The sequence below is a fragment of the Talpa occidentalis genome, unplaced genomic scaffold (assembly GCF_014898055.3).
Source record: "Talpa occidentalis isolate TD23 unplaced genomic scaffold, MPIMG_talOcc4v2.1 talOcc4.5, whole genome shotgun sequence".
In the NCBI taxonomy this organism is placed as follows: domain Eukaryota; kingdom Metazoa; phylum Chordata; class Mammalia; order Eulipotyphla; family Talpidae; genus Talpa; species Talpa occidentalis.
In genome coordinates, this window is record NW_023604861.1 from 74,305,844 (window position 1) to 74,332,289 (window position 26,446).

General features: G+C 38.3%; 1 protein-coding gene across 5 annotated transcripts in view; it reads right to left on the bottom strand.

Annotated features, from left to right (window-relative positions):
* Nucleotides 1-26,446, bottom strand: part of PUS10 (pseudouridine synthase 10) — a 70,694-nt gene that overhangs the window by 13,370 nt on the left and 30,878 nt on the right. For all 5 annotated transcript variants that reach the window (XM_054701580.1, XM_037527445.2, XM_037527444.2 and 2 more), the window contains exons 5-14: nt 17,695-17,729; nt 13,745-13,856; nt 11,112-11,173; nt 10,803-10,848; nt 8,804-8,868; nt 6,805-6,890; nt 5,668-5,793; nt 1,566-1,622; nt 654-730; nt 505-560 (exon numbers count right to left, since the gene is read on the bottom strand). In XM_054701580.1, the coding sequence (XP_054557555.1) occupies nt 505-560; nt 654-730; nt 1,566-1,622; nt 5,668-5,793; nt 6,805-6,890; nt 8,804-8,868; nt 10,803-10,848; nt 11,112-11,173; nt 13,745-13,856; nt 17,695-17,729 (722 nt within the window). The remainder of the gene's footprint in view (nt 1-504; nt 561-653; nt 731-1,565; nt 1,623-5,667; nt 5,794-6,804; nt 6,891-8,803; nt 8,869-10,802; nt 10,849-11,111; nt 11,174-13,744; nt 13,857-17,694; nt 17,730-26,446) is intronic.

Below are 26,446 nucleotides of genomic sequence, written 5' to 3' on the forward strand. Positions count from 1 at the left end.
GAGCAGAACAAGCAGATGTACTGAAATAGACTGCTAAAGGGAGCAGTGGGCGAGCAGGAGAGGTCTGTTGCGCCAAGTGGGTCAGCTCCCTGGCTAGCCAGGGATTGAACTCGTGCTACAGTGGCTGGTGATAGCTTGATAGTGCTGTGTCTTTAACCTCTGCTCTACCAGGGAGGCCCCCAAAGTGGCACACTTTTAATCCAACCAGTAATGTATATTTCCAATTTCTCCACATCCTTGCCAACCATTGTTATTTTCTGTATTTTTGATTATACCCATCCTAGTAACTGTGAAGTCACTTTGATTTGTATTTTTCTAATGACTAATGATCCTTGAGTATTATTTTTTCATGTATTCATTGGTTACCATTTCTTTAAAGATGAATTTCTAATTTGGTTGTTTTTTTATTATTGAGTGTGACTGGTCTTTATATATCCTAGATACAATTCCCTTACGAAATATAAATTTCCTTCTTGAAATCATCTCCAGTGAGCCTACAATTACCTTGTAACAAGCTGCAAATCACGGACTTGGATTTTGTTAGAGGAGTTATTAATTTTCTGTAGTAGCAGAAAAAGAAAAACAATTAGTAACTCTAGTTCAGCTACAGAGTTGCAGAAACATGACGATTTCCATGTCATGAAGTGGTTTACCTGCTGAAGTTCCTTAATTTCTTGTGAAGTGAAATGTACTCTATGAGGATTCACCAGCTCAATTGCAAAGGGCCTTCCTGGCAGCACACACCCCGTCATGAAACAGAAACGTGTTGATGGAGTTAACATTTGAGCTAATGCAAGAGGGTTAGGAGGTGTGAAAAATGAGTTGAACTCTAGAGGGCTGAAAATTTAGTGACATGACTACGTCTGGGGGAGGGAATAATGTGTGAAAAGAATCAAGGGGCTTTTGAAGGGCTGCTAAACCCCAGTATAGGCAGTATGTGAAAATGACTGCTTTCCCGGAGGTCCATGAACAAGCCTGTGTTAATTACAAAATAAAATCCAAACACTAACTGTCTTGGTAACACTAATGTAACATTGTCCCATGCAGCAATGCCCAGGTATACTATGTTGAAATCCATCCTAACCTAATCAACTACTGAAATGGAAAGGCTGTGATTCCATGAGAGGAAAGGACTATAAATCAAATAGCTCAGGACTAACTCTCATCATTTTTCTTGTAATGAAACAATGTAAAATGAGAGAAATGAAGATTAAGAGAACAGAATCATTTTTAAAATGAAGATGTATGTTGAAAAAATGTACAAAATGGGACAATTAATCATCAAGCTTTTGGGGAAGAAAACAGGTATCACCTGGTTAAGGCACAGAAATAATTTCTTATAATCTACAGACATGCAACAAGATGGTCCCTGAAGAAATGATTTCTGTCAAAATGTAATCGTATTATTTATAAAGGTGGCTCCATAATCCACAAAGCTTCTTTATTTGGAGAAGCTCTGAGCTCTTTCCACTTTGGGATTTGTCTGACTATAATAAATCTGTCTTTTTCAAAAGGGTAATAATCTGAAAGTTAGTTCCAATCAAGTAATGCTAGTGCAGTCTTACCATTTCCTAATGTTCTCACATCTACATCTTCTCTTCCAGAGGATGAAAAATTAAAACCTTTGGGAAGCAGACAAAGAGGGAAAAAATCAGAGACGTAATAGCCCTATGACATTTACACCCACCCCTGAGCAGAAATCTGATTTGCGTTGAACAATCCACATAAATACGATTTCATTTAATCATTATTACTTCAGGAAGTAGGCATTAAATAAAAGATACCAAACACTTCTGATATGTGAAGTACTTTCCCCAGGACACATGACTAAATGGCAGAGATAAGTGCTTCTGATACCAAAGCCAGGCTTTAATTACCCGCCCAGCCCCTAGCACTCGGGAAAGCCAGAGACCCCCACTTCTCTGGCCACAGGCTTACGGTGATAAATCTGTTGTCTTCTCTCTTTTTGCTATTAAAACAAAACAAAGCAAGAATATTTATTTGAGAATTAAACCCGATGAAAATAAGAGGAGAAAATAAAAGTTTGACTCCAAAAGCAAATCCATAATACAAGCAAACCTAGGCTGGGACATGACAAAGTCAGTGCACATTGGATCATCAGATACTAAAAGTTGCAAATATTAGAAGGGGGAAATGTTGTGGAGCTTTTTAAAGGGCTTATGTGTATTACCTGACAACTTTCATTGACACAAAACTGACAGATAATTTCACCATCATCATTACAACAAACATTACCATGAGGAGGCATCAATGCTTTATGATAACACTATGAAGTACATATTATCATTAGTCCCATTGTACTTATAAGGAAGGTATGACAGAAACAGGATAAGTAACTTGCCCAAGGTCACATCAGTGCTAAGTAGTAGGGTCAGGATTTGAACTGAGCAGTCCGGCTCCAGCGCCTCTTGACCACAGCTATGCCACACCACAGAGACATAGCCAGAGGAGCTCACACTTGTGCCCACAGGGACAAGCAAGACCAGTCTTTTTGGACCAGGGACTGGGAAGGGCTGAGATGTTTAGGGAATCCTGGTCAGTCATTAGAGTGGTAAAGTTCGAGGTCTCTGAACACAGAGGTTGAGGGTTAGAACTCAGGCTCACCACCTCCTTCAAGAACAAATACGACAGGATGTGTGTACAAGGCACTGTGCTAGATGCTGGGGAGACAAAAGCAAACAGGATGGACACAGTTTTTATCCTCACAAAGCTGACTACGGAGTGGTAGGGATTATAATATAGTGGGTAAGGCTAAGATGGGGAAAGCACAGAACATTCCTGCACAAAAAGCACAACTGCAACACGAGTCACGAGACTGGCATTTATTCCTCAATAGTCCAGCCACGTTGGCTAGCATAAAATGAGGAAGAACAAGATTGCTTGGAAGAACAAAGGGGAAAGGGAGGAGAAAAAGAGGGTGTGAGCCATTTTGACTGCCATATTTCCCCCAGGAAAAACTCTTTTAAAAAAAAAAAAATATTTATTTATTTTTTATACTAGAGCTGGTGTACAGGCCAGAGGCGTGGGAGGGTGACAGGATTCACCAGAGACAGAGCAGGGAGCAGAACAGACAGATGACAGAAATGCACTGCTGAGGGGAGAAGCGGGCGCGGCAGGAGAGGTCTGGGGCACCATGTGGGATTCTCACTGGCCGACGGGATCGAACCTGCACTGCCGAGGCTGCGGACAGCTTCACAGCACAGCACTCAATCCGCTGCGCCACCGGGGTGGCCCCCAGGAAAAACTCTACATGCAATGCAGACTTTAGAAGAAGGACTGCTAAAAGGTTTGAAAAATCCCATGAAAACAGCACTGAAGATTAGCCCTCCTTTCTAGGTTGCTGAGCTGTGAAGAAAGTAGGATTTGTTTCTCCCTTCACCTTTAAGAAATCCTCTTGCAAGCCAAGGTCAACACCTGACAGTAGGCTATCGTGAGCTCTGAGGGTAAAGTGGGCTCCTCTCTGAGTCACAAGGCCCAAAGCTGTGGGTCTTACAAAGAGAAGCAACCCTGGGCTGGGTAGGTAAGGGCTAGATATCCAAGGCAACCTGGAATTCTAGTTAGGATCAGAAGTGCTACATTAACATCAAGGACTGGCCAAGCCAGCAGCTGGGAAGGGCACAAGGTCAAGATCTTCTCCAGGTGGAGAATCTAGGCTAGGCAGAGAGTAGGAATCTGTGGAACAATAAGTTTCAAAGGACCCTTGTTTACACTCCATGGTCAAGCTGCTAGTAAACCTACAATATCAGGATCTTTAGAGTCCACTAACTCAGGAGTAGTGTTGTGTTAGGATGGCACCCATAGCTAAATGAAGAGTTCACCTAGGAAGTTGTTTCAGAGTCCCCAAGCATCCCTAATGGTAACGGGAGCTTTCTTGGGGTCCAAATAATCAGAACTGAAATTTCTTGAATTTTCTTACAGAAAGAGAGGAAGGAGGTCCCAAAAAGAGTTTGAAAGAGACATTTTTGTGCTGAAGTTTTATTCTCAGTTCTTCATAGTTTGGATAACTTTTTTATTAAGATTTATTTATTCATGCATACAAGAGCTGGGGTACAGGGCCTCCCCTGGTGGCGCAGCGGTTGAGCGCTGGGCTGGGAAGCTGCCTGCAGCCTCTGCAGTGCCGGTTCAATCCCCGGCCAACGGCGAGGGTCCCACATGGCGCGCAGACCTCTCCTGCCGCCCGCTGCTCCCCTCAGCAGTGTACTTCGGTCCTTCTGCCTGCTCTGCTCCCCGCTCTGGCTCTGGTGGATTCTCTCACCCTCCCGCACATCTGACTGTACCCAGTACTTGTATAAATAAATAAATAAAATTAAAAAAAAAAAAACAACAAGAGCTGGGGTACAGGCCAGAAGTGTGTGGGGGGAAGGGGTGGTGAGAGGATTCACCAGAAAAAGAGTGGGGAACAGAAGAGGTGGATTAACTGAAATACACTGCTGAAGGGAGCAGCGAGTGAGACAGGAACGGTCTGCTGTGCCATGTGGGTAGCTCCCTGGCCAGGGATTGAACTCGTGCTACAGTGGCTATAGATAGCTTGATAGTCTGTGTCTTTAACCCCTGCGTAACTAGGGAGGCCCTGGATAACTCTTACGAGATAACGAGTGTATAAATATTAAATTAAGTAGGTAAACGCTCATGACAATAGCCCAGAGTCCTCACTGCTAAGATTTTGGAAAACATTAAGTTGCTAAGTTACTTTCATCTCCATTCAGTAAATAATTCTTAAAGACCCTTAATAAAGGGTCACCTACCTAACAGGCAATAAATTATGAAGGATGTGGTTTGAAGTACTTCATTTTCCTCTTGACAAGTCAGAGAACTGGAAGGGACAACCATATCTCATGTCAATAATATATCTGTCATTCCTAAAGTAGACTTGTCTTACGGTTTTCCATAAAGAAAAACAGCTATCTAGATTGTCTCTCAAAAAAAAAAATACTCTAGTTATGCTGGGAGATCCACTCCAAATAATAATATATTTACTCACTGCCTACAGTTTTTCTTGATACTTAGCATGATATCTTGACATTGAAATCTTAGTCCCTTTCCTCCATGAAATCACAGGTTTTCTTCTGCCTTTGACCTAACAGGCCTATTGAGAAAAACCAAGCTTGACAGGATCTGACTCATCCTACAAACCTAGGCTCATTCATACCTAGGAAATCAAAACATAAGAAAACTACCATTAAGTCTCTTAAAGTAATAACTGCTGATCTATTTTCTCTAAGCCTGAACTTTATTCCAGTTAAGGCTTAGTAGTTAAAATGGAAGGCAGGCATTTGCCAATGATTATTCTTAAACATGCACTGGATGTGGATATGGTATTTGAATTTCCTCATATTCCCTTGAAAAAAAGAGGTCAAGGGTAAGGTGTCCCAAGCTCAAAACTTTAGTGCATTCACTGAAAGTAGTTTCAATTGTTTTGAATTTGCTCAAGAAAGAGCAGTTATTTTGAGATGAAACAAATCCTTGGGTCCTTTGGCTCAAATCCAACTCAGGTCAGAAGAACACAGGACTCAGAAATCCCTATTCATGGGACACTGCCAGGTCAGAGTCCCAAACTTGACAGTGTTTGTAAAATCTTTCTGGCTACCTCCAAGAAATCTATTTACGAATGATATGTATTTAATATATAAATATTACAACACTTACTCTCTGCTTTGAATACTTTTAAAAGATGATCTGAAATTAATTCTTCCACTGAAGACTCCAGCTTCCTTTCTCCATCAATTATCCAAGGAGTTTGTGGCAAGTTCCTGGAGTATTTATTATATCTCCCTGCCAATGAAAAATCAAATTGCCTGGATGGAATGGTGTGATTTAACACAACAGGATAAAAAAATAAAAACTACCTAGTGAGTGCCAATATTCTAGGAACTAAGAGATAAAGCAAGACTTAGCCTTCAACTAGCTTACAAGGGAACCCAGACACACAGAAAAATAAAAATATTTGTGGTAACAATAGAAGACATGGCTAAAGGCATGATATGAATCATCAAAGGAGTTCTAAGGGAATGCTCAATATCTTTAATGATCTGATTGACTGAACAAATTATAATAATTATAGAACACACAGAGGGTCATTTAAAAAAAAACAACTACTACTTTTATGCCTGATTAATAATACTTTCAAGGTAATAGTCACTGGTGATAATATATTCCAAAGAGTTGAAATAAAGGAAATTTTAAAGTTTGTAATTAAAAAAAAACAAACCAACAAGAACATGACTCACTGCTTTATGAAGAAAGCTATGCTAAGGCAGGCAGTTTAACCACCCCAGGGCAGAGGATCACGGATCTGAACAGCAATCTCATTTCAGCTATTACTATGAAACAGCTGTAGCTTTCAAAACAAAAACTCTCTGCTAAATTATCTCTTGGGAAAGTTAAGACAATCTTTTTTTTTTTTTTTCAGACAGAAGTGTTAGTCATTCTGAAATGATAAAATTATTTGTTCAAGTTTGCTTTCATGTTATAAAACATCATTTCCATGGCTGTTTCTCCTGACCAGTTTCTGGCTTCTACATCTACCCATATTTCACATGTTTCTCTGATAAAAGCTATCAAAATCTGAGAAGTACCTTTCCCTTTGGAATGGTGTTTTACAGGACACCTCCTGACTGATCCCTAAGAATGCCTATAGAAAATAAGCTTGTTTGTCAGTTCTAGTCTCCAAAGAGTTAGCTAATCAGAACCTAATAACCTAACAAGAAGAAAATAGAGGAGTTGGTTGAGGTTTTTGAGAAAGGGTGATAAATTGGCAATGCAAGTATATTCTAAATATTTTACCAGCCACAAAAACAGCACCATGAGCACATTCAATTTCAAGAACAGTGCATACTGCCTTTGGTGAGCTTGGAGGACAAGGAAACTGCCTGTAAAACAAAATAAATTTTATAACCACTATTTTCCAGACATGATATTAAATCACATAACTACAATGAATCGGCATGGTCGAAGACAGACACAGAACTCAAGTTGCTCAAGGACTAAAGCCTTTTCCTAATTTAAGTGTAGGAATTTTAAGGATCTTTCAGGCCTCTGAAGTACTACTTTTAAAGATTTATTTTTATTTTTATTTTTATTTTTTACAAGATTTGGGGTGTAGGCCAGAGGCACAAGGGGTGAGAGGATTCACCAGGGACAGAGCGGAGAACAGAACAGGAGGATCTACCGAAACACATTGCTGAAGGGAGCAGAGAGTGAGACAGGAGAGGTCTGCTGTGCCATGTGGGTCAGCTCCCTGGCTGAGGATTGAACTCATGTTGTAGTAGCTGGTGATAGCTTGACAGCACTAAGACTTCACCCCTGCACCACCAGGGAGGCCCTAGAATACTACTTTTAATACATGAGAGTGGTACTAAATAAATCAGGGTTTTCCTACTACCTTTCATGCTCAGGAGGCCTCATGTTCCCAGATGACAATTTTTAACAACCGTGAGATTGGGAGAAAAATCCATATATATGAAGCAGAAACTTCTCTAAGTTCTTTAGCTATTTTGCTATCCACAAACACTTGCTGCTGATTTACATAATCCTCAATTATTTGTGGAAAGTTGATGTGCAGTGACAGATTAGTCTATGAGTAAGTTCCACGGGGCTATTCTACTCTTTTTCTATCTTTTCCAACTTATTTCAAGATCTTGGGAGTCAAAACATAGAGTCAAAAAAAAAAAAAAAAAAAAAGAAAGAAAGAAATAGAATGAGGCAGACTATTTCCTTGTAGCTAAAAATTTCAATCCAACTGAAGACAGGAAGGAAAGAGCAATGTATGACTTTATTCTCTGTTCATCATAGGAATGTCCAAACTGTACTAGAAACCTGATTAGATGTGAACTTAACACCAAATGCATGGCTTAAAAATTTCATATAGTTTCCCAAGAATGTTTAACAAAGAAATAATTTATTCAGAACTCTTGCTTGTAAAGAGTAACTGTTTCACTTTCTAAAATTTAATAAAAATAATTCAATACTGAGATATGCCTTTACCCAGTAAAATGTATTAAATCTTCCTCATAAATTCATTGCTTGAAACTTATTCAAGGATATCCTGGATGGGTAACTACAATAATATTTCATCAAAACAAAAAATAGACTATCAGGTTCATTGTATCTTGCATGTTTTAACAAATGAATCTTTTTTTAAAAAGATTTATTTATTTATATAAGAACTGGGGTACAGTCAGAGGCGTGGGAGGGTGAGAGAATTCACCAGAGACAGAGCAGGGAGTAGAACAGGTAGATGGACCGAAGACACTGCTGAGGGGAGCAGCGGGCAAGACAGGAGAGGTCTGCCGCACCATGTGGGTTTTCTCCCAGGACCGCAGAGGCTGCAGATAGCTTCACAGTGCAGCGCTCAAACTGCTGTGCCACTAGGGAGGCCCTAACACATGAATCTTTTTATTGCCTTCTGGAAATGGAAAAATACTAGGACATGCAAGATTACAGATGTAATAGGACCAGCACTGGACTGGAGAGTCAAGAAACCTGACTCTAGGTCCACTATCTATTACCCAGTTAAAATCTTAGGCAAGTCAACTCCCTCTTTCGTTCTCAACATCCTCATCTAAACGATAAGCAAAGTGGACTTGATTCGTAAATTCAAATATTAATTTGACAAACATTTACTGAACCCCACTACATGTTAAGTACTGTACCAGAGACAGGAACTAGAACAGTGACTAAGACACAATCCTATTCCAGACTTGCTTTTTAATTCAGATTATCTCTAACATTCCCTCTAGTCTAAGATTCCATGATGCTTTCTTGTTTCTGTACAACTACTTACTTGCGGAAATCCTCTTCTTTTATCTTATTCAAAGCTTTCAAGACTGCCATTCTAGTGAATACTGACTACATAGGGCAAAATGAGAAGAAAAACATTTTTATCATATAGACAGGAAAACATCAGTGGTAAGAAATTATATCATTTTAAAGCCATATTTAAAAGGGGGAAATACTTAGTGGCTTCAAGAAAATAAATAAAACATAAGTGTTCATAACATCAGGCCTGCAACCAGTCCTCCTCCATCACCCTCCTCTTCAATCTACCCTGTGTCTAGACCCCCCGGTAGATGGTATAATGCCAGAGCATATCTTCTTCACTTCATTGTCCCACTCTCCTTGAAATATACTATTTTTCAAATACAAAATCTATAACACTATAGCAAATGCATTTTGAGTGTTTTTTCTTCCCAGGAATTATAGGAATTGGCTGCCAGGATAAGGGTAAAACAAAGTCAACCACCTGCCCTGGCATCTACCAACTCACTGTCACTCATTAGTGACAAAGTAAATGAATCCACTATATTGAAGAGATGGGTATCTACAACAAATGTCCTTACTGGGTTTTTTTTAATTAAAGCCAAACCCCATGTTAGATATACTATTGTAAAACCAATTAGTGCATATACACATGGATTACTCTGATAATTCACGATTGTTTTTTATTTGACTGAAAAGAGGGACAATAACGGTATCTCAAGAGTTTATCGTGAAAGCAATGGTTTTCTAACCATATTTTGGTTTAGGGTCATAAAGTTAGAACTGAAAATTAAGTGATTGCTTTTTTCTTTAAGATACAAAACCTGAAGACCAAAAGAATTTCAAGGTTATTCAATTTACCTGCAGCTATGAGGCAGGAAAACTGTTACACCTATTAACTAAATGGTATGTTGATGCCTTGACACAAATTTCCTAATCCTACTATTTGACACTTGTACTTTCATATGTCCTCAAAGATAACAACAACAACAAAAACATATCTTTAATAAATGTGGCCTGCAGTGCTTTGGGCAGTGCGTCCCAAGGTATGGCAAAGCAGTGAGCTACAGTTGTTCCAAGATGTTGATCTCTTTAGTCAGAAAGCCAGGGACCCCAGAAATTCTGGGCCTATTGCTTACAATATAGAGCAACTACATCTGTTAAGCTCAGGATGCTGGATAAACAATGATAACATTTCAGGTGTGCCATGATGTGAGAAAAAGAGGAAAGCACTGCTTTAGGCTTTGTTTGCACGTCTGAGTATTTCTACACAGGGCATCTGGCAAGTGCTACAAATCCTCCACCTATTCCCCAAGTTCTACAAGGCCCAACAATTATCAATGAAGGACTAACAAACGTATCTTTAATAATAAACTTACGTTCTTTTAAACAACAAAATGAAGGTCAGTAAAACTAGGAGTGCCCGAGTCTGCACAAAATGAGCTAAGTAACTAGGTATGAAAGTTTCCTAATAGCACATCTTGCCATTCTATCCTGGCACAATAGAAACCAAAAGTACATGTAGACAATAAAGTTGAGTTTGAATAAAATGCCTTTTTCTTGGCAAATGTAACTTGAAATAGGACTGTCCTAAATAATTTACTTTGGATTACATCTTTAAAACACTAATTTCTAGAAAATGGGTATTACACAAAAGCTTGGAATGCTGATGCCACAAATTTTCCCAGATGATGTAATTTTGAGGATTAAAATTTTAAAAGTTCAATTTCCCCAAACAGATAACAAAAACATCATTGAAACACTAGTTCTAAATTTAACATCAGGGAACAACCCAGCAGCAAAACAAACATGAGAATCTGTGTTAAGACTTCCTAGCCAGAGGCAAAGGTGTTAAGAATTTAAAAATAAATAAATTAAAAAATTAATGTAGCAACTGGGAATGTTTAAAGACTGATTCTTAGTATAATAGATTATGACATTTCTAATGCATATCTTTTTTACAGTTAATGTGAATATTCAGGTCAGAGAAAACTCGCTACAGAAGAAAAGGCAGGAATACTTACCTGTTTGTTTTTGGCTGGCTTGAAACAATCTGGGCATATCACACGTCTAAAGTAAAATTCAAGTTAATATAAAAGGTTAATGAGTTTATTCTAGGATGAATGTAATTTAAATATAATTTATACAACATGGTTGTGAAGTTCAGGTCATCGGGAAAAAAAAAAATTGCACTGGTTTGCCTATCTCATAGAGCACATTTTAAACGAACAAAGTTCTGCTATTCATTAGAAGAGGAGCAATACTATCTTCATGAAAGCCAAAGAGCATTAACAACATTTTACACAATTGACATTGTTTACGTGGCAACTTACAGGAAGTGGCAATCCTCAACTGTTTCTGGGTGAGCAAAGACCACACTCACTTCAAACAAGCTCTAAAAATTATAAAGACAGTTTTAAAATGAGCAAAAGGAAACCAACATCTAAGAACTTATGAATGGAAATAGAAATTAACTATCAAAATTGGCTCAGAAAAAGAGTGACAAGGAAAACTGGAAATACTATTATCAAATCAGCTTGTTCACAGGGCAGCTGTAAAGGAAATCTTTTTTCTTTTTTTTTTTTTTTTTAATTTCTAAAGCTCAATCACTAGTGAGCCTACCAAAAAACAAGTGTAAAGCACATTTTAAAATATATTTGTATGACTTAGTACACTGTATAAAAATTAAATGTGAAGATAAATGAGAATTCGGGGAATTGGACAGAGGTAGCTGAAATAAACAAAGAATTATCCATGCCAATATTATACTGAGAATTATTAACAAGGCAAAAAAGCATGTTCAAAAAATCTATATGAGAGGGCCTCCCCGGTTCGATCCCCGGCTGCTCCCTGACCACAGGAAGAGGGTTCCACATGGCGCGCAGACCTCTCCTGCTGCCCACTGCTCCCCTCAGCAGTGTACTTCGGTCTTTCTGCCTGCTCTGCTCCCTGCTCTGGCTCTGGTGAATTCTCTCACCCTCCCGTGCTTCTGACTGTACCCAGTGCTTGTATAAATAAATAAATAAATCTTGAAAAATAATAAAAAAATAAAAATAAAAAATCTATATGAGACTTTTAAAAAAATCATTCAAACTTCTTTATGGATCTGAATTGTAAAAGAGAGATCTTCATTTTTTGTTTTATTATGAAGTGATACATACAAATTATAAAACAATCAAACACAGGATGGTTTTTCAATCCCATACCACTGAGGTAGAGGTAGTAAGAGTTTGGTGTGTTTCCTTCTCAACATTTTTATAAATACAGACACAAATGTATATACTTTTTGGGATATTAAATATACTTTCAGAAAATTGCTTTATTCAATTAATGTTATATCATGGGTATCTTTTCAACTGTAGAAACTGTTGGACATTTATTTTTCAGTTTTTAATAAATTTTTAAGGTATTAAATATTCTACAAAGAGCATCCTTGTACACATAAAAAGCACTTCATACTCACTATATATTTACCTCCATGGAGAATATACAAAACATTGAGAAAAAGATGACATATTAAGTCACTATTTTATTGAGTGCTGTATTTTCTCAGTTCTGTATGAACTTATTGCATTGGATTGTCAGCAAGCTTCTTGCTACTCTAAACAATGAATAGGCTTTTTTGCTCTTCATCAGACTATAAAATAAAACTTAAATTACAACATATTCCTTTTATTCAAAAAAACTGCAGTCATCCTGAATCTATTATTGTACCTTTTTTTTTCTATTTTCTGTTCTCACTGATTCAAGGTGTAAAATTATTTACACTTCAAAATTGAAAGCTGAGGTAAAAATATTTTGCATCAGGACTTCTCTATTTTCCAAAGTACTTTCATTACCTCATTTCCTCTGTGAAGTGGTTTTATTCATTATTCTCCCCAGTTTAAAGCACATAGTTTGTTCTTAGTAACAGAGAGAAACAAAGCTATGTAATTTAGAATGGGGTGGACTTTAACTTTGGAAGAGGGTTTTGTGATTTTACCTGAATAGGAGTATGTCTGATAATCAGGGAATTTCCTTCAAGCAAAATGGTGAAACAATGAGACCATATTATTAAGATTGATTTTTTTTTTAATTTTATTTTTTTTTTTAAGATTTATTTTTATTTATTTATACAAGCACTGGGTACAGTCAGGAGCACGGGAGGGTGAGAGAATTCACCAGAGCCAGAGCAGGGAGCAGAGCAGGCAGAAGGACCTAAGTACACTGCTGAGGGGAGCAGCGGGAGGCAGGAGAGGTCTGCACACCATGTGGGACCCTTGCCCAGTGGCCAGGGATCGAACCGGCGCTGCAGAGGCTACGGGCAGCTTCACAGCCCAGAGCTCAACCGCTTAGCCACCAGGGAGGCCCAAGATTGAATTTAAAATGGGTTGGGAATGTGTCCTGTTCCACTAACATTTCCACATCTGGAAACCTATTGAATTCATCCCTGAAATTCAATCCAATCCAGAAACTGAGGTAAGGTCTGCTCTGGAATAGGGGAGAAGACTGACTGTTCTGGTTCAAAGGCAGTCTCTGCCTAAAATTAAACAGAGGGAACTGCTCACAGCAGATGAATAGGATGCCTGCCTACTTGAAAACAAGATTAGCCACAGATAACCAAAATTAGATAGTCTAGAATTGACTCTCACTTGCTCATAGTTATTTATGTATTGCTTAGTATCAGTAAATATATCTCTTCAATTAAACTATAAATATATTAAAGGCATAAATTACGTCTAACCTTTTAAGGTCAATTAGGAGGCACTACACCTGTTACACTTATATGTGTCTTGGATCGCAAAGAAGTCTTTAAAAAGAAAAACTTAAACTCAATTTAAGACTTAGAAATTACCATTTTAAAATCAAACATCCTCCACTGGATTATTTAAAAAGAAGATTCTTTCAGCTAACCAAAACTCGCCATATAATAAAGTAAAACTAGTTAAACCAGTGAACAAAATTAACAATGCTAATGACCCATTACCTTTCCATCAATGGGAACACCCAGTTCCTCTGAAAACAGGGGATGAGTTATCCATTTGTAGGCTTCTTTTAGCTGAACTATATCATTTCTTCCAGGCGACAGACTCTGTTTTCTGAATAACAGAAAAATTAATTCACTGAACGAAAAATTTCATTTTTTCTATTAAAGGCAAGAATTTATGCAATTAAAAAAATATTTGAGTGCCTACTATGTGCCAGGTGCCATTTTACATATTAGATAGAAAGCAGAAAAACAAAGTGAAAGGTCCATGCAGCAGGCCGGAATGCAGGAGCCAACCAGGAAGCCCACCTGGGGGGCAGGAATGCGGATACCTGCCTGGAGGATTCAGGCGGTGCGCCTCCCCCCTCCCCCCCACGAGTCTCTTCTCAGACAAAGAACCCCTACCTGCCCCACGAACCTATACCTGCCCTACAAACTTTTCCCGCCATACGAGCCCAACTTCCCACCTGACCTCTCCTCGCCCTATAAAACCCTGCTTCCCCCTAACAACGTTGGCGGCTTCACTGACCCCCACCTTGGGTGCGTGAGGTCCGCCCGGGGCGCAATAAACTTTCCCTCCCTTTGAGAAATGTAGCCTGGCTCTCCTTTTCTTTACCGCGCCGAACCTTTCACAAAGCAAACCAAAAAAATCCTCATTCATGAACCTTATATTCTGGGAGAATCAAGGAACTGCATTTTTTCCTAGTGGCATATAAGGTAGTTTCAAAGCTCCGAAAATATAAGTAAGCTATGAATTTTTCTGAGCTAGAATTGAAAAGATTTCAGTGGGACAGAAAGGACTCTTTATTGCTCAAAAACTACAAAACTGTGTTACTGTATCAACCAAAACTAACAATGTTTGCATCTATTCTCTTTCTGATAATGGGGGCTTACTTTTGGGAAATGAATGTAAAGCTGTACTTTTCCCCCCTCCTTTACTGCTTAAGAGGAAATATTAAATCCTAAAGTATCAATGTTCTGAAATGATCATCAACTTAATATCAGATAAATGTCTGAATAAAAATCTAACATTTCCCCCAAATCTACTCATGAGCCAATAAATAAGTTTGGGGAAGTCCCAATTATGATTTCTAGCTTTTAGTCTGCAATCTAAAATTGTGATAGAAAGGAACTGAGGTAAAAAGAAAGAAAAACATGGCATGGTATTATTAAAACTTCTCTGCTATACCCTACAAGAACAATGTAAGATCTCTAACAGACTAACATGCCCACAGTATTCAAATAATTAAAACTTTAAATTAGTCTTATGGCTATTTATAGGGCCACAAAAGAGATTCGAGGGACACTTGTGAATCATCTCTTTTAAAGTCCAGTTTTCAATGATAGAAACAACTATAGTCAACATTCTTTATAATTTAATTCTTTGAGATCAAAAGACACTACTAACTACAGATAGGAAGAAGGAAATAATTTAGCTACTAGCTAAAATTAATTGACCTGAAGACATATACAGGGACTACTGTTCCTCTAAAAATGTAAATTAAGAAATACACATTCTATATTCAGTTGAGATTACAATTGGTAGGAATGTTTTCATATACTTTGGTATTGTAGTTTAACATTGAAATATCCAGACAAGCCCTAAACTGAAAAAACAGTCAATTCTCTATATTTAAGAACCTATTCAAATATTATAATGTGGGTATCTCTGATGGCCCAGGGGTTAAAGTCTCAGCACTGTCAAGCTATCACAAGTCACTGCGGCATGACTGCAATTGGCAGGAGTTCCATCCCCGGCCAGGCAGTTACGCACATGGTATAGCAGACCTCTCCGGTCTCTCCCACTGCTCCCCGCAGCAGTGTATTTCAGTAGATCTGCCTGTTCTGCTCCCCACTCTATTTCTGGTGGAATCCTCTCACCTCCAACACCTTCCGGCCTACCCCCCAGTTCTTGTATGCATAAATAAATAAAAATAAATCTTTAAAAAAAAATACTAAAGTGTTTGCACTTCATAAACTTTCTAATTCTTGGAATATCAGGGACATTTTTAGGTATTTTAAATGACTATCTTAATATTGTATCAATAGTTTAATGATATTTACATAAAATAAGATCATAGTTGAAAAGTAAATAATGTATGAGAATGCATTTCAAAGGATAAAAAGTTAAAAAAAAAAACACAAGAACAGAAAATGATTTAAAAACTGTTTAGACTCTGGAGAGTACAAAGGGTTGCAGCAAGTGCCAATCCTAACAATGGTTAAAACAATACTCATTATATGTTTATTTTAAAAACTTCATAGTCTTTGAAATAATACATGTAGAACATTTTAGCTCAGTTTAAAAACTCCAACTTCCAGATCAAAGAGCTAGAGGAAGGGTTAACAATCTTCTTAGAAACCTTATCCTTAATATAGGTAAATATAAAATATTAAACTGACAGGTTTTCAGTCCTGCACGTTGAATGTGGCTAACAATATTTCTGATATGATTTAGGGTACATGTTTTCACAGAGATCCTTAGCATGAAAGCCTGTCTTTTAGTGGAATTAGTAGTCATTAAGGTAAATTCAACCCCCATTTAGTACTTAGAAATTGCATTTCCCTCTCTCCTCTGTCAGGTAACTACAAATGAGGATGTCAACTGCAGTCACTTTTGTATAGATACATGACAACCATTCTAGAGAAAAGATGACCCAAAATAGCCAACACAATTTTTTTTCCAATTGCATCAATTATTTAATAACAATTCCTCTATAATCTTTTAAACATAGAATGAACTGGAGACACTGAAGGAAAAGATTAGTGTCCTATTTTTTCTGTCTCAGTATCTATATATTAATCAGAATCTTTTGAAAGAACTAAGCTTAGTTTAAAATCCTTTAATGAAAAATAACAATAGCAACTCACAAGCCAGTGGCTGGAAACTGGAAGCATTTTAAAAATAGTATGCTCAGACTTTGCTGACAAATTTCTCAAATGCAGAATCAAAATTATTATGCCAGAATAATAAACATTGGAGACTAATTTAATACAACCTGACTAAACCCCAAAACCTTCAATAAACAAGTGATTATTACCTTTTGAAGTATGAAGTACAAATATGAAGTACAAATATGAAGTACAAATCCTCCAAAAAAGCCAAATTACCTTTCTATAAATCACTTTACGAAATAAGAGATGCTAATAGAGAAACCCATACTTTCCTCTGTGTTTTTCTCTCTAGAGAATACCAGGCCCTCCAGCAACATCATGGCCCTTTTTGTGTTACTAGATTTTTAGCTTCAAAATCCTTAAAGCTCTGGAAAATTACAGATTTTTTTTTTCCAAAAACACAGTTGTCAGTCAAACCGTGATTTGAATATGTGTAGCTATTTAGAGACTTTGCTATATGTGTGTGAATAGTTACATGTTTTACTGCAGAAACATTCATATATTTGATTATATAGCACCCACCCCAACCCTGGAGGAGAGGTATGTTACATAGGGTATTTAACATCAGATTACATTTCCAAAATCTAAAAAATTCTAAATTCAAAACACATTTGGCTGCCAACTGTTTCACTTAATTGTTCAACCTTAACTAGGATTTCACTTTGTGTCTTTTATAGAATAATTAATTTCAAAATATAGTTTCTAAGACCAAATTTATTCCTTTAAATTATCTTTACAAACTATATTATATACGTACCTAATGCATATAAAATATATATTCACATTCACATTTGTCACCCAAAAAAAATGAATCTGCTTTCATAGACTATGAATATGATATGAAAATTAATGAATTAAACAAAGTTGACACCTATTTATACAATAAAAATTTTCTTTTTGTGCCCATTTCTTTAGTAGCTAGTGAGCTCACTCTAAAAAAAGAGACAGTAGTAGTAAAAGTACTGCTTTTCTACTTTGTACTACTTTGTAAAAGTAGTAAAACTAGGTGTCTTATATTTAAATGGTAGTAAAAATTCCCTACCTAAATTACTTACCCCATTTCCTGTTTTACCAGCAACCATGCAGCATGCTGTGTAGCAATTTAGTCACACCAAGAAAGGAGAAAAGGAGAAAAAATGTTCATTGAAATTAAGCTGCAATATCATCACCAAAGTACAGAGCTAATTTGCTAATCAAAGTCTCCCTTTTACATAGGAGTTAATGTTCAGAAATGTGTGATGACCTCAGAAATGAGGTAAGATGTCACTTTGTAATGCTGACTTGCTGTGGCTTAGGAATTCAACAGGGGTATCCCCCCTTTCTCCCGATAGATTTCTATTTCTCATTATTGAGGTTCAAATGTTTTTTTTTTTTTTTTAACATGGGTAGCTTACTTTTTATTCTTAAATTATCTTACTATTTCATAGGGGAAGACCCAAAGTGGCTGAGTACACATTATTTCCCCATAACACAGAACTGAAAAAGCTCATTTTTTTCTTGTTTTTATTTTTAATAGGGCTAACACATTTTAATTCTAATTGAAGACATTCACATGTACATGGTTAGCACTAGAATGTACTAATCTCTGTAGTTCATTTTGAAATAGAACAAAAACTAAGACGGATAGATGGATAAGCTGTTGGCTAGATATTCAAGAAAGCAAATATGGAAAAATAGGAACAATTATAGAATCTAGGTGGGTATGTGGATGTTCACTGTACCATCCTTTCAACTTTGTATTTGAAAATTCTCATAATAAAATGTTAGGGGAAATGTGCTGAGAAGGATAAATAAACTAAAAGAGTTGCTGAAATGAAGACAACATTCACAAACACAGTTGTTAGGAGGATTAAATGAAATTCACGTACAATACTTTGCATAGTAAGTGTATAACATTAAGATTGCTCAGTTTGCTATTAGACTCCCACAGTTTTCATCCCAAAGAAAGGTAAAGACATGCCATTCCTCAGTATTAGCACCTTGTGAATGTAACAGAAGTCGATATGTGTAAGTCATTAAAATGCCATTATGTAGTCTCTGTTTCTACATGTCAGAAAAATGGCCAGTCATTATCACATTACCACTCACATATTTGTATCCACCTCTAGACCTGTAGATACATGCACACATGCATACCACATACATATGAATACATACATATACATATGAATACCCACACAGATACGTATGTGGATATTGTATGTCTTTTTAAATGACCAGGAGGGCTCTAGAAACTTATGATCATTTGGAAAAACTCAGTACATTAATTCATTAAGATGTGAGCCAAGGGCTTCCCTGGTGGCCTAGGGGTTAAGTTGCAGCACTACTGCCCCTACTGCCTGAGTTTATGCCTGGCCAGGGAGCTAACCCACATGGCACAGCAGACCTCTCCTGTCTCACCCACTGCTCCCTTCAGCAGTGTATTTCAGTAGATCTTCCTGTTCTGCTCCCCACTCTGTCTCTGTGGGGAGACACCGCTTGCACCTCTAGCCTATATCCCAGTTCTTCAACGCAAAAATAAATAAAATAAAAATCTTACAATAAAGGAATAACTCTTAAAAAAAAAAAAAAGACATGAGCCAAGCCAAATAAATTAATCACTAGCTATAAGAACTGTTGCCAATGCCTAAATATCTGTACCTTCTGATTTGTTAATTTTGCAAGCCCAAACTAATACCATTCATAATACTATAAGACCCCCTCCTACTTTCCTTCCATTTATTCAAGTCCCCTTTGAAAGTTTATGAGCATAGTATAATATATAAATTACTAGGAGTCAGCCTAGGAGTCAGCAGACCCTGCTTTAGGCTTTAAGTGAACTATTATTCAATTTCCTAAGATACAAAATGAGAGAGTTAGAACAAAATGATTATAATTTAAACTTTTCTAGGTGGCTACATTAATAGACATTTATAAGTCTACATAATGTTTCCAATAGAGGTAAAATTAAACTTTAGAGGACTTTGAGGTGTTTTAAAAAGGAATAATACCTCTCTTAAAGCTGAAATCTTGTAGTCAAAATTGCGTCACCTTATTTTAAGCCATTACAAAGTACTTGCTTCCTCATTTATAAAACAGATATTAATACATCCTTTGCAGAGATATTGTAAGGTTTCAATGAAACTGTGTAAGTAAAGAACCAAGTAAGATTCCTGGCATGTATTTAATAAATAATAACTATTATTGTAGTTTTTTAATTAAAACCTTGTCTACAATTCACAAATAACATTATCACTGCAAAGATTTACAAGACTTGATCCCTTTCCCTCTCATCCCAAATTACTCTCCATAGGTAGTTCTGGAACCTCCTTCTTCATCAACAAAATTTTCACGGATATCTAAGCTATAGAGAATTTTCTGTCCCTTCATGGGGACTCAGACTCTTCTGGCTTTTTTCAGTGACATTTTTCACTCCTGAGGTAAACTCTGTTCTCTATAGCCACTTCCAGGTGAGGCCACCAAGTCTGCCTGTATCCTGCAATCATCTGATTATAAAGCAGGGCAGAACTGAAGGTTGCCAAGGGAAACCAGATTATCATGTGTAACATGTAAAATTAAATCAAATGTCTTTAGTATCTGAGACTTACTAAAGGGTTTTTCCCTCCTAATCCTCTGCAGGCTCCCTGCTCTGGCATGCCAGCAGCTTGGACAGAACTAATCACACAGCAGGGGCTGGAAGGCTGAATCCCAAAGAAGTCAGTGTTGCTCAATTATTCAATTTTTACCATGTGCTAATAATGCCCTGGACCTGCTTCCGCTGAGGTAAAAGAAGTACATTTCTCTTTCAGGTCACCAAGATAATTTTAATAAATGTTCTGTTCCTTAGTCAGTAGAAAAAAATTCAATCTCTAGAGAAAGCAATTTAATTCTTCTTCCCCAACAGAACCAAATGGCATTAAAGTTAACAAGTTTAATCAAATTTGATACCAAAGGCAATAAGCCACCTCTTGAAAATTCAAGAACCATGTAATTTAATCCTGGACTCTCCTTTAACTATGTTAAGAATTCTAGGCAACTGTACCTAAATGGGACAGCTGAATAACATATTTGCAAAAGTTCTTTTGTAATCTGTTAATACACACACACACACACACACGCTCACACACCACAGAAGTCTCTGCCTAGAAACAGCTTTTGAGTTTAGAGTTTTGAGCTGGGGTCCATCAAGCACCAAACAATAAGAGTGGGTGGTAGCAGGCAATGTATTGAGGTTAATTTAAGCAGAGACAGCAGGAAGAAAAGACAGAGAGGATGAGAGGCATTAAAGATGGTATGTACAGGGTATGTCCGTGTGTCTACCAGTGTATATGGGAGCTTAACAACTAGAGATGAAACGGGAAAGGTCAGGAGCTTTTGAGTACCAGGCTAGGGCAAGAATCCAAAGACTAAAACCACACACTGAGCGCCATATTTATGTGTATACAACTCCCATGGCACCTCAATGAAGGAACAACTTTGGATCATCTATAATTTCTCAAGTCACAACATAACCATGATCGTCACACTATTGTTTTTCTTATGTGGTAGTTTAAGAGGAAAACATTTCTTTTATCAAAATAGATCTTTATCATATATGGGAAAATGTAGTATTAGAAAAACACATGTCCTGGGAAAATGACAGAATAATTATAAAAATATGTTGTCTCTCTGGCCTTAATAGACATGTGAATCTGTAATTCCTGAAAGAGAAAACAAACACTAGACTAGATGGCAGTCTGCCTTTAAATAGTGTGTGTTGGGCCTCCCTGGTGGCACATGCGGTTGAGCGCAGTGCTGTGAAGCTGCCTGCAGCCTCCGCAGTGCCGGTTCAATCCCTGCTAGCCGCGGAGCAACCCACATGGCACCGCCAGACCTCTCCAGTCTCGCCCACTGCTCCCCTCAGCAGTGTATTTCAGTCAGTCTGCCTGTTCTGTTCCCCGCACTATCTCTGGTGAATCCTTTCACCCTCCTGCACATCTGGCCTGTACCCCAGTTCTTGTACAAATAAATAAATCTTTAAAAAAAAATATGGCAGAAAACTATTCTTTAAAAAAATAATAGTGTGTGTTGATTTATGGGTAATTTATTTCTCTGCACCTTGGTTTCTCAACTATAAATGAAGGAGCTCAATATTTCATTATTTGAAATATTGTACCTCCTATATGGTGAGATCTGTACTGAAAATAGAGACCAGTCTTTGCCCAAATGGAAACCCATGAACTAAGAGAGAGTAAAGGGAAACAAAATGATATAAATACTAATAATAAATAACAAATATTGATTAAAAATAGAGTGGTGAGGGTTGTGACAGGGATATATTTAGAGAGTACATGTAAGGCAACTTCAGCTGTCTTTTTTTTTAAGATTTATTTTATTTATTTATGCATACAAGAGCTGGGGGTGTAGGCCAGAGGTGGGGGGATCGGGGGGGCAGTGAGAGGATTCACCAGAGACAGAGTGGGGAGCAGAACACGAGGATCTACTGAAATACACTGCTGAGGGGATCAGCAGGCAAGACAGGAGAGGTCTGCTGAGCCATGTGGGTCAGTTCCCTGGCCAGGGATCGAACTCTTGCTGCAGTGGCTGCGGACAGCTGGATAGCTCTGAGACTTAACCCCTTCCACCCTTCAGCTCAGTCTGCAGGAAAATTGACAACTAATCTAAGCTCTAAAAGTCAGTTACTTAGCATTAACTGGGTGAAAAATGGGGAAAGTATGTTCCCCAAAGAGGAAATCCTATAGTACAAAGGCCAGAGATGGTCAGGCAGGTTCTGGGAACTATGAGCCAATGGTCCCTAAAGGGCTGAGAATGTGTGGTTGGGAGTACAGAGGAGGAATCAGGATTTAAGTCACAGAACTTCCATACCAATACTAAAGGGTTCAAACTTTACACTTAAGGCAATATGGTACCACAGAAGGATTTTAAGCAGTGTAATCTTCATGAGCATATCTATCTTCAGGAATGCTCACTCTGATGTGAATTAGGGGGAAAATAAAAATGAAGCGTAATGAAGACATTTGATAAGCTGAAGCAGTAATTCAAGGAAGAAGTAACCGGGGCCTCCCTGGTGGCACAGGGATTAAACTCTTAGCACTATCTAGCTATCGCCAGCCACTGTGACATGCGCTTGATCCCCGGCAAGGGAACTGACACACATGGTACAGCAGACCTCTCCTGTCTTGCCCACTGCTCCCCTAAGCAGTGTATTTCAGTAGATCTGCCTTTTCTGCTCCCCACTCTGTCTCTGGTGAATCCTCTTACCTCCTGCTCCTATGGCCTACATCCCAGTTCTTGTATGCATAAATAAAAAAAAATAAATCTTAAAAAAGAAAAGAAAGAAAGAAGTAACATATGAAGGCAGTGCTGGTTGTGATGGAAGGTGTAGGCAGCTTTAAGAAATATGAAGATAAAGACTAGCAAGCTTGATCAGCAGTGATGTGGGGTTTCTGAATTATCACTAATGCCCTTAAACCACAAGTCTTTTGTAGTCCACAAATATCTTGAGTTCATTTATAATAACAAAGATAATACAAATATAGATGTGTACCAACAGGGAAATGACAATTCTCGTGTGGGGAGCTAGAGCTAGAGGAAAGGCTCCTTCCTTTCCTCCTTGCATATAGATTTACACACACATACAGATAGACACTTATGTATTTTTATTATTCACAAATAGCTTCAATAGGCTCAAAAACTAGGTTGGTGAAAATATAAACTCTTCTTCCTTCTTTCCACCTAGCACAACTGCCTGAGATTTTTCCCTCCTCCCCCTCTCCCACTCCCAAATCTATTACAGCCTTGAATATTTGCCTCAGAGACCCACAGCACCCTTGTGTCAGGCATGGAGGCAGAGAGGAAGGCAAGAGAGGAAGAAGAATACTACTCCACTCTGCCACTTGGTTGAAGTAAAGACTCCCCCATATCTCCTCACCTTCACCATCTTCCTGCATCAATCCCATTCTTTCACCCGGAGCCTCAAAGGCCCACCCAAATCCTTTACATTATCTTTCTTTACAGGTTTGAGAAAAAAGAAAAGTGACTTTCTTTCTCTAACTTTCTTTACTACTACTATTGGTGATTAAAAAAAAAAGCCTTTAGATAGCATTAAAGTGGTGGTGATTTTTATTTTTGACAAGAGGGAAAAAGCAAGAACAAATCAGCAAAGATAGAATGAATCTCAGGGCTAAATTAGGTTTTACGACTCTACTAACCCAATTCCCAGAAGAATTATTGTGTTTTGCTTTTTTCTTAAGATTTATTTTTATTTATTTATACATATAAGAACTGGGGTGTAGGCCAGAGATGTGGGGGGGGGGGGAGTGAGAGGATGCACCAGAGATAGAGTGGGGAACAGAGCAAGTAGATCTACTGAAATACACTGCTGAGGGGAGCAGCAGGCGAGACAGGAGAGGTCTGCTGTGCCATGTGGGTCAGCTCCCAGGCAGGGATAGAACTCATACTGCAGTGGCTGGTGCAGTGACTGGTGATAGCTTGATAGCACTGAGACTTTAATCCCTGAGCCACAAGGCAGGCCAAGAATTATTGGTTTTATGTTGTGAGTTTTAAGGAGAATTTTCATTGTATTTTCCAATATTCTAGGTGCTAATATTTGCCTAGATGTGAATGATCTGATTAGAAATTATCTTCAGAGTAAATCAATGGTAGTGGGAAGGTGGGATAGGAGTGGAGGAAGAGAAAAGGATCAGTAAAGACAGAACAGCTGCAAGGAATAAAAGATTCTGGGATAGACACAAATAATGATAAATATGGTTCAGTGTTCTCTTTTAGTATCATATGATAATAAGGGGATAATTCTTGCTAATGAGGGCAGAATTTCAGGTAACTCTAGAGTTAACATCAGTGAAGCAAAAACATCTCAACAAATAAGTTAGCAATGGGTGTGGCTGGGGGTGCAAATGTGTTTCCTCTTAAAATTTGATTTTAGAGAACTAGCACTCTCACTGAAATACTAGTTAACATAAAGTGAACTTGTGAATTTAAGAGACTTCAGTGTTATAAACCAGCTCAATTTCAATAAGATGGAGAATGAGAAACAAACCAAAAAGAAACTCTACAAAATAACAAGAAAATAATCACTCCAGGGCCTTCCTGATGACTCAAGAGATTAAGATGCAGCACTATGAGGCTGCCTGCAGCCACTACAGCATGAGTTCGATTCCCGACCAGCCAGGGAGGTGACCTACATGGTGCAGCAGACCTCTCCTGACTCGCCTGCTGCCCCCCTTAGCAGTGTATTTCAGTCAATAGCCTGTTCTGCTCCCCACTCTGTCTCTGGTGAATCCTCTCACTCCCTACACCTCTGGCCTCTACTGCAGTTCTTGTATGCATAAGTAAATAAATCTCTGGAAAAAAAAAAAAGAAAGAAAGAAAATAATCACCCCAGCCAGAACTGGAATGCAGGAGTAGAAAGTTGCAGGGCCCAGGAAGTTGATCCCTAAGTGCTGGCAAATGGAGATACTAGTCCCTGAAAATCCAGCAAAGTGGAGGACAGGACACATAAGACAATAGAGGGTGAGACACTGAGTCTACAAATAGGAGGAATAGTTTCCTGACCACATTCTTAAAATTTTCTGGGGCCTGTGTGGTGGTCTAGGGGCTAAATCTCAGTGGTATCACTGCTATGGCCTGAGTTCAATCCCCTCTCAGGGAGTTGACCCACATATGGCTCAGCAGACCTCTCCTGTCTCACCCCGCTGTTCCCCTCAGCAACGTATTTTAGTATTTTAGTAAAGCCACCTGCTTGGCTTCCCACTCTGTCTCTGGTGAATTTTCGCACACCCCACACCTCTGGCCTATACCCCAGTTCTTCTCTGCATAAATAAATAAAATAAATCTTTAATTAAAAAAATTCTGAGGAGCCAAACTAGCTTTTGTTTCTGCTGATTATGGATATATCAATAGTTATCATATCAGCAATTAAACTATGGACTTAAAAAATATTGCTAAATCATTTAATATTCGTAAGAAAACAATAAACTCATTACATGTTAACATTAACATTTTTTGAAAAGTTACTATATAAACCAAAATAATTTAGTGAAAAGAGTGGCATCTTTTTGGAATTCTCTTTTTTCTTTAAAGATTTATTTATTTATGCATACAAGAACTGGGGTACAGGCCAGAGGTACAGGGGTGGTGAGAGAATTCACCAGAGACAGAGTGGGGAGCAGAACAGGCAGACTGAAATACACTGCTGGGGGGAGCAGCTGGCAAGACAGGAGAGGTCTGCTGTGCCATGTGGGTAGCTCCCTGGCTGGCCAGGGATTGAACTCGTGCTACAGAGGCTGCAGATAGTTTCACAGTGTTATGCTTAACCCCTTGTGCCACCAGGGAGGTCCTGGTACCATCTTTTAAGAGGGCAACTTGGAAATATTTATCAAAAAAAATTTTTTTTTTAAAGATTTGTTTATTGATTGATTGATTTATACATATAAGCACTGGGTACAGTCAGAAGCACGGGAGGGCGAGAGAATTCACCAGAGCCAGAGCGGGGAGCAGAGCAGGCAGAAGGACCGAAGTACACTGCTGAGGGGAGCAGCGGGCGGCAGGAGAAGTCTGCGCGCCATGTGGGACCTTCCTCTGGTGGCCAGGGAGCAGCCGGGGATCGAACCGGCGCTGCAGAGGCTGCGGGCAGCTTCGCAACCCAGCGCTCAACCGCTGCGCCACCGGGGAGGCCCTTTATCAAAATTTTTAATGTGTATTTCCTTCAGCCCCGCATTTCCACTTCTAAGAATTCACTGGACAGAAATATAGATCGTACAGAAGCTCTACATAGACTGCGGCAATGACAAATGCTTGTTGTAAATT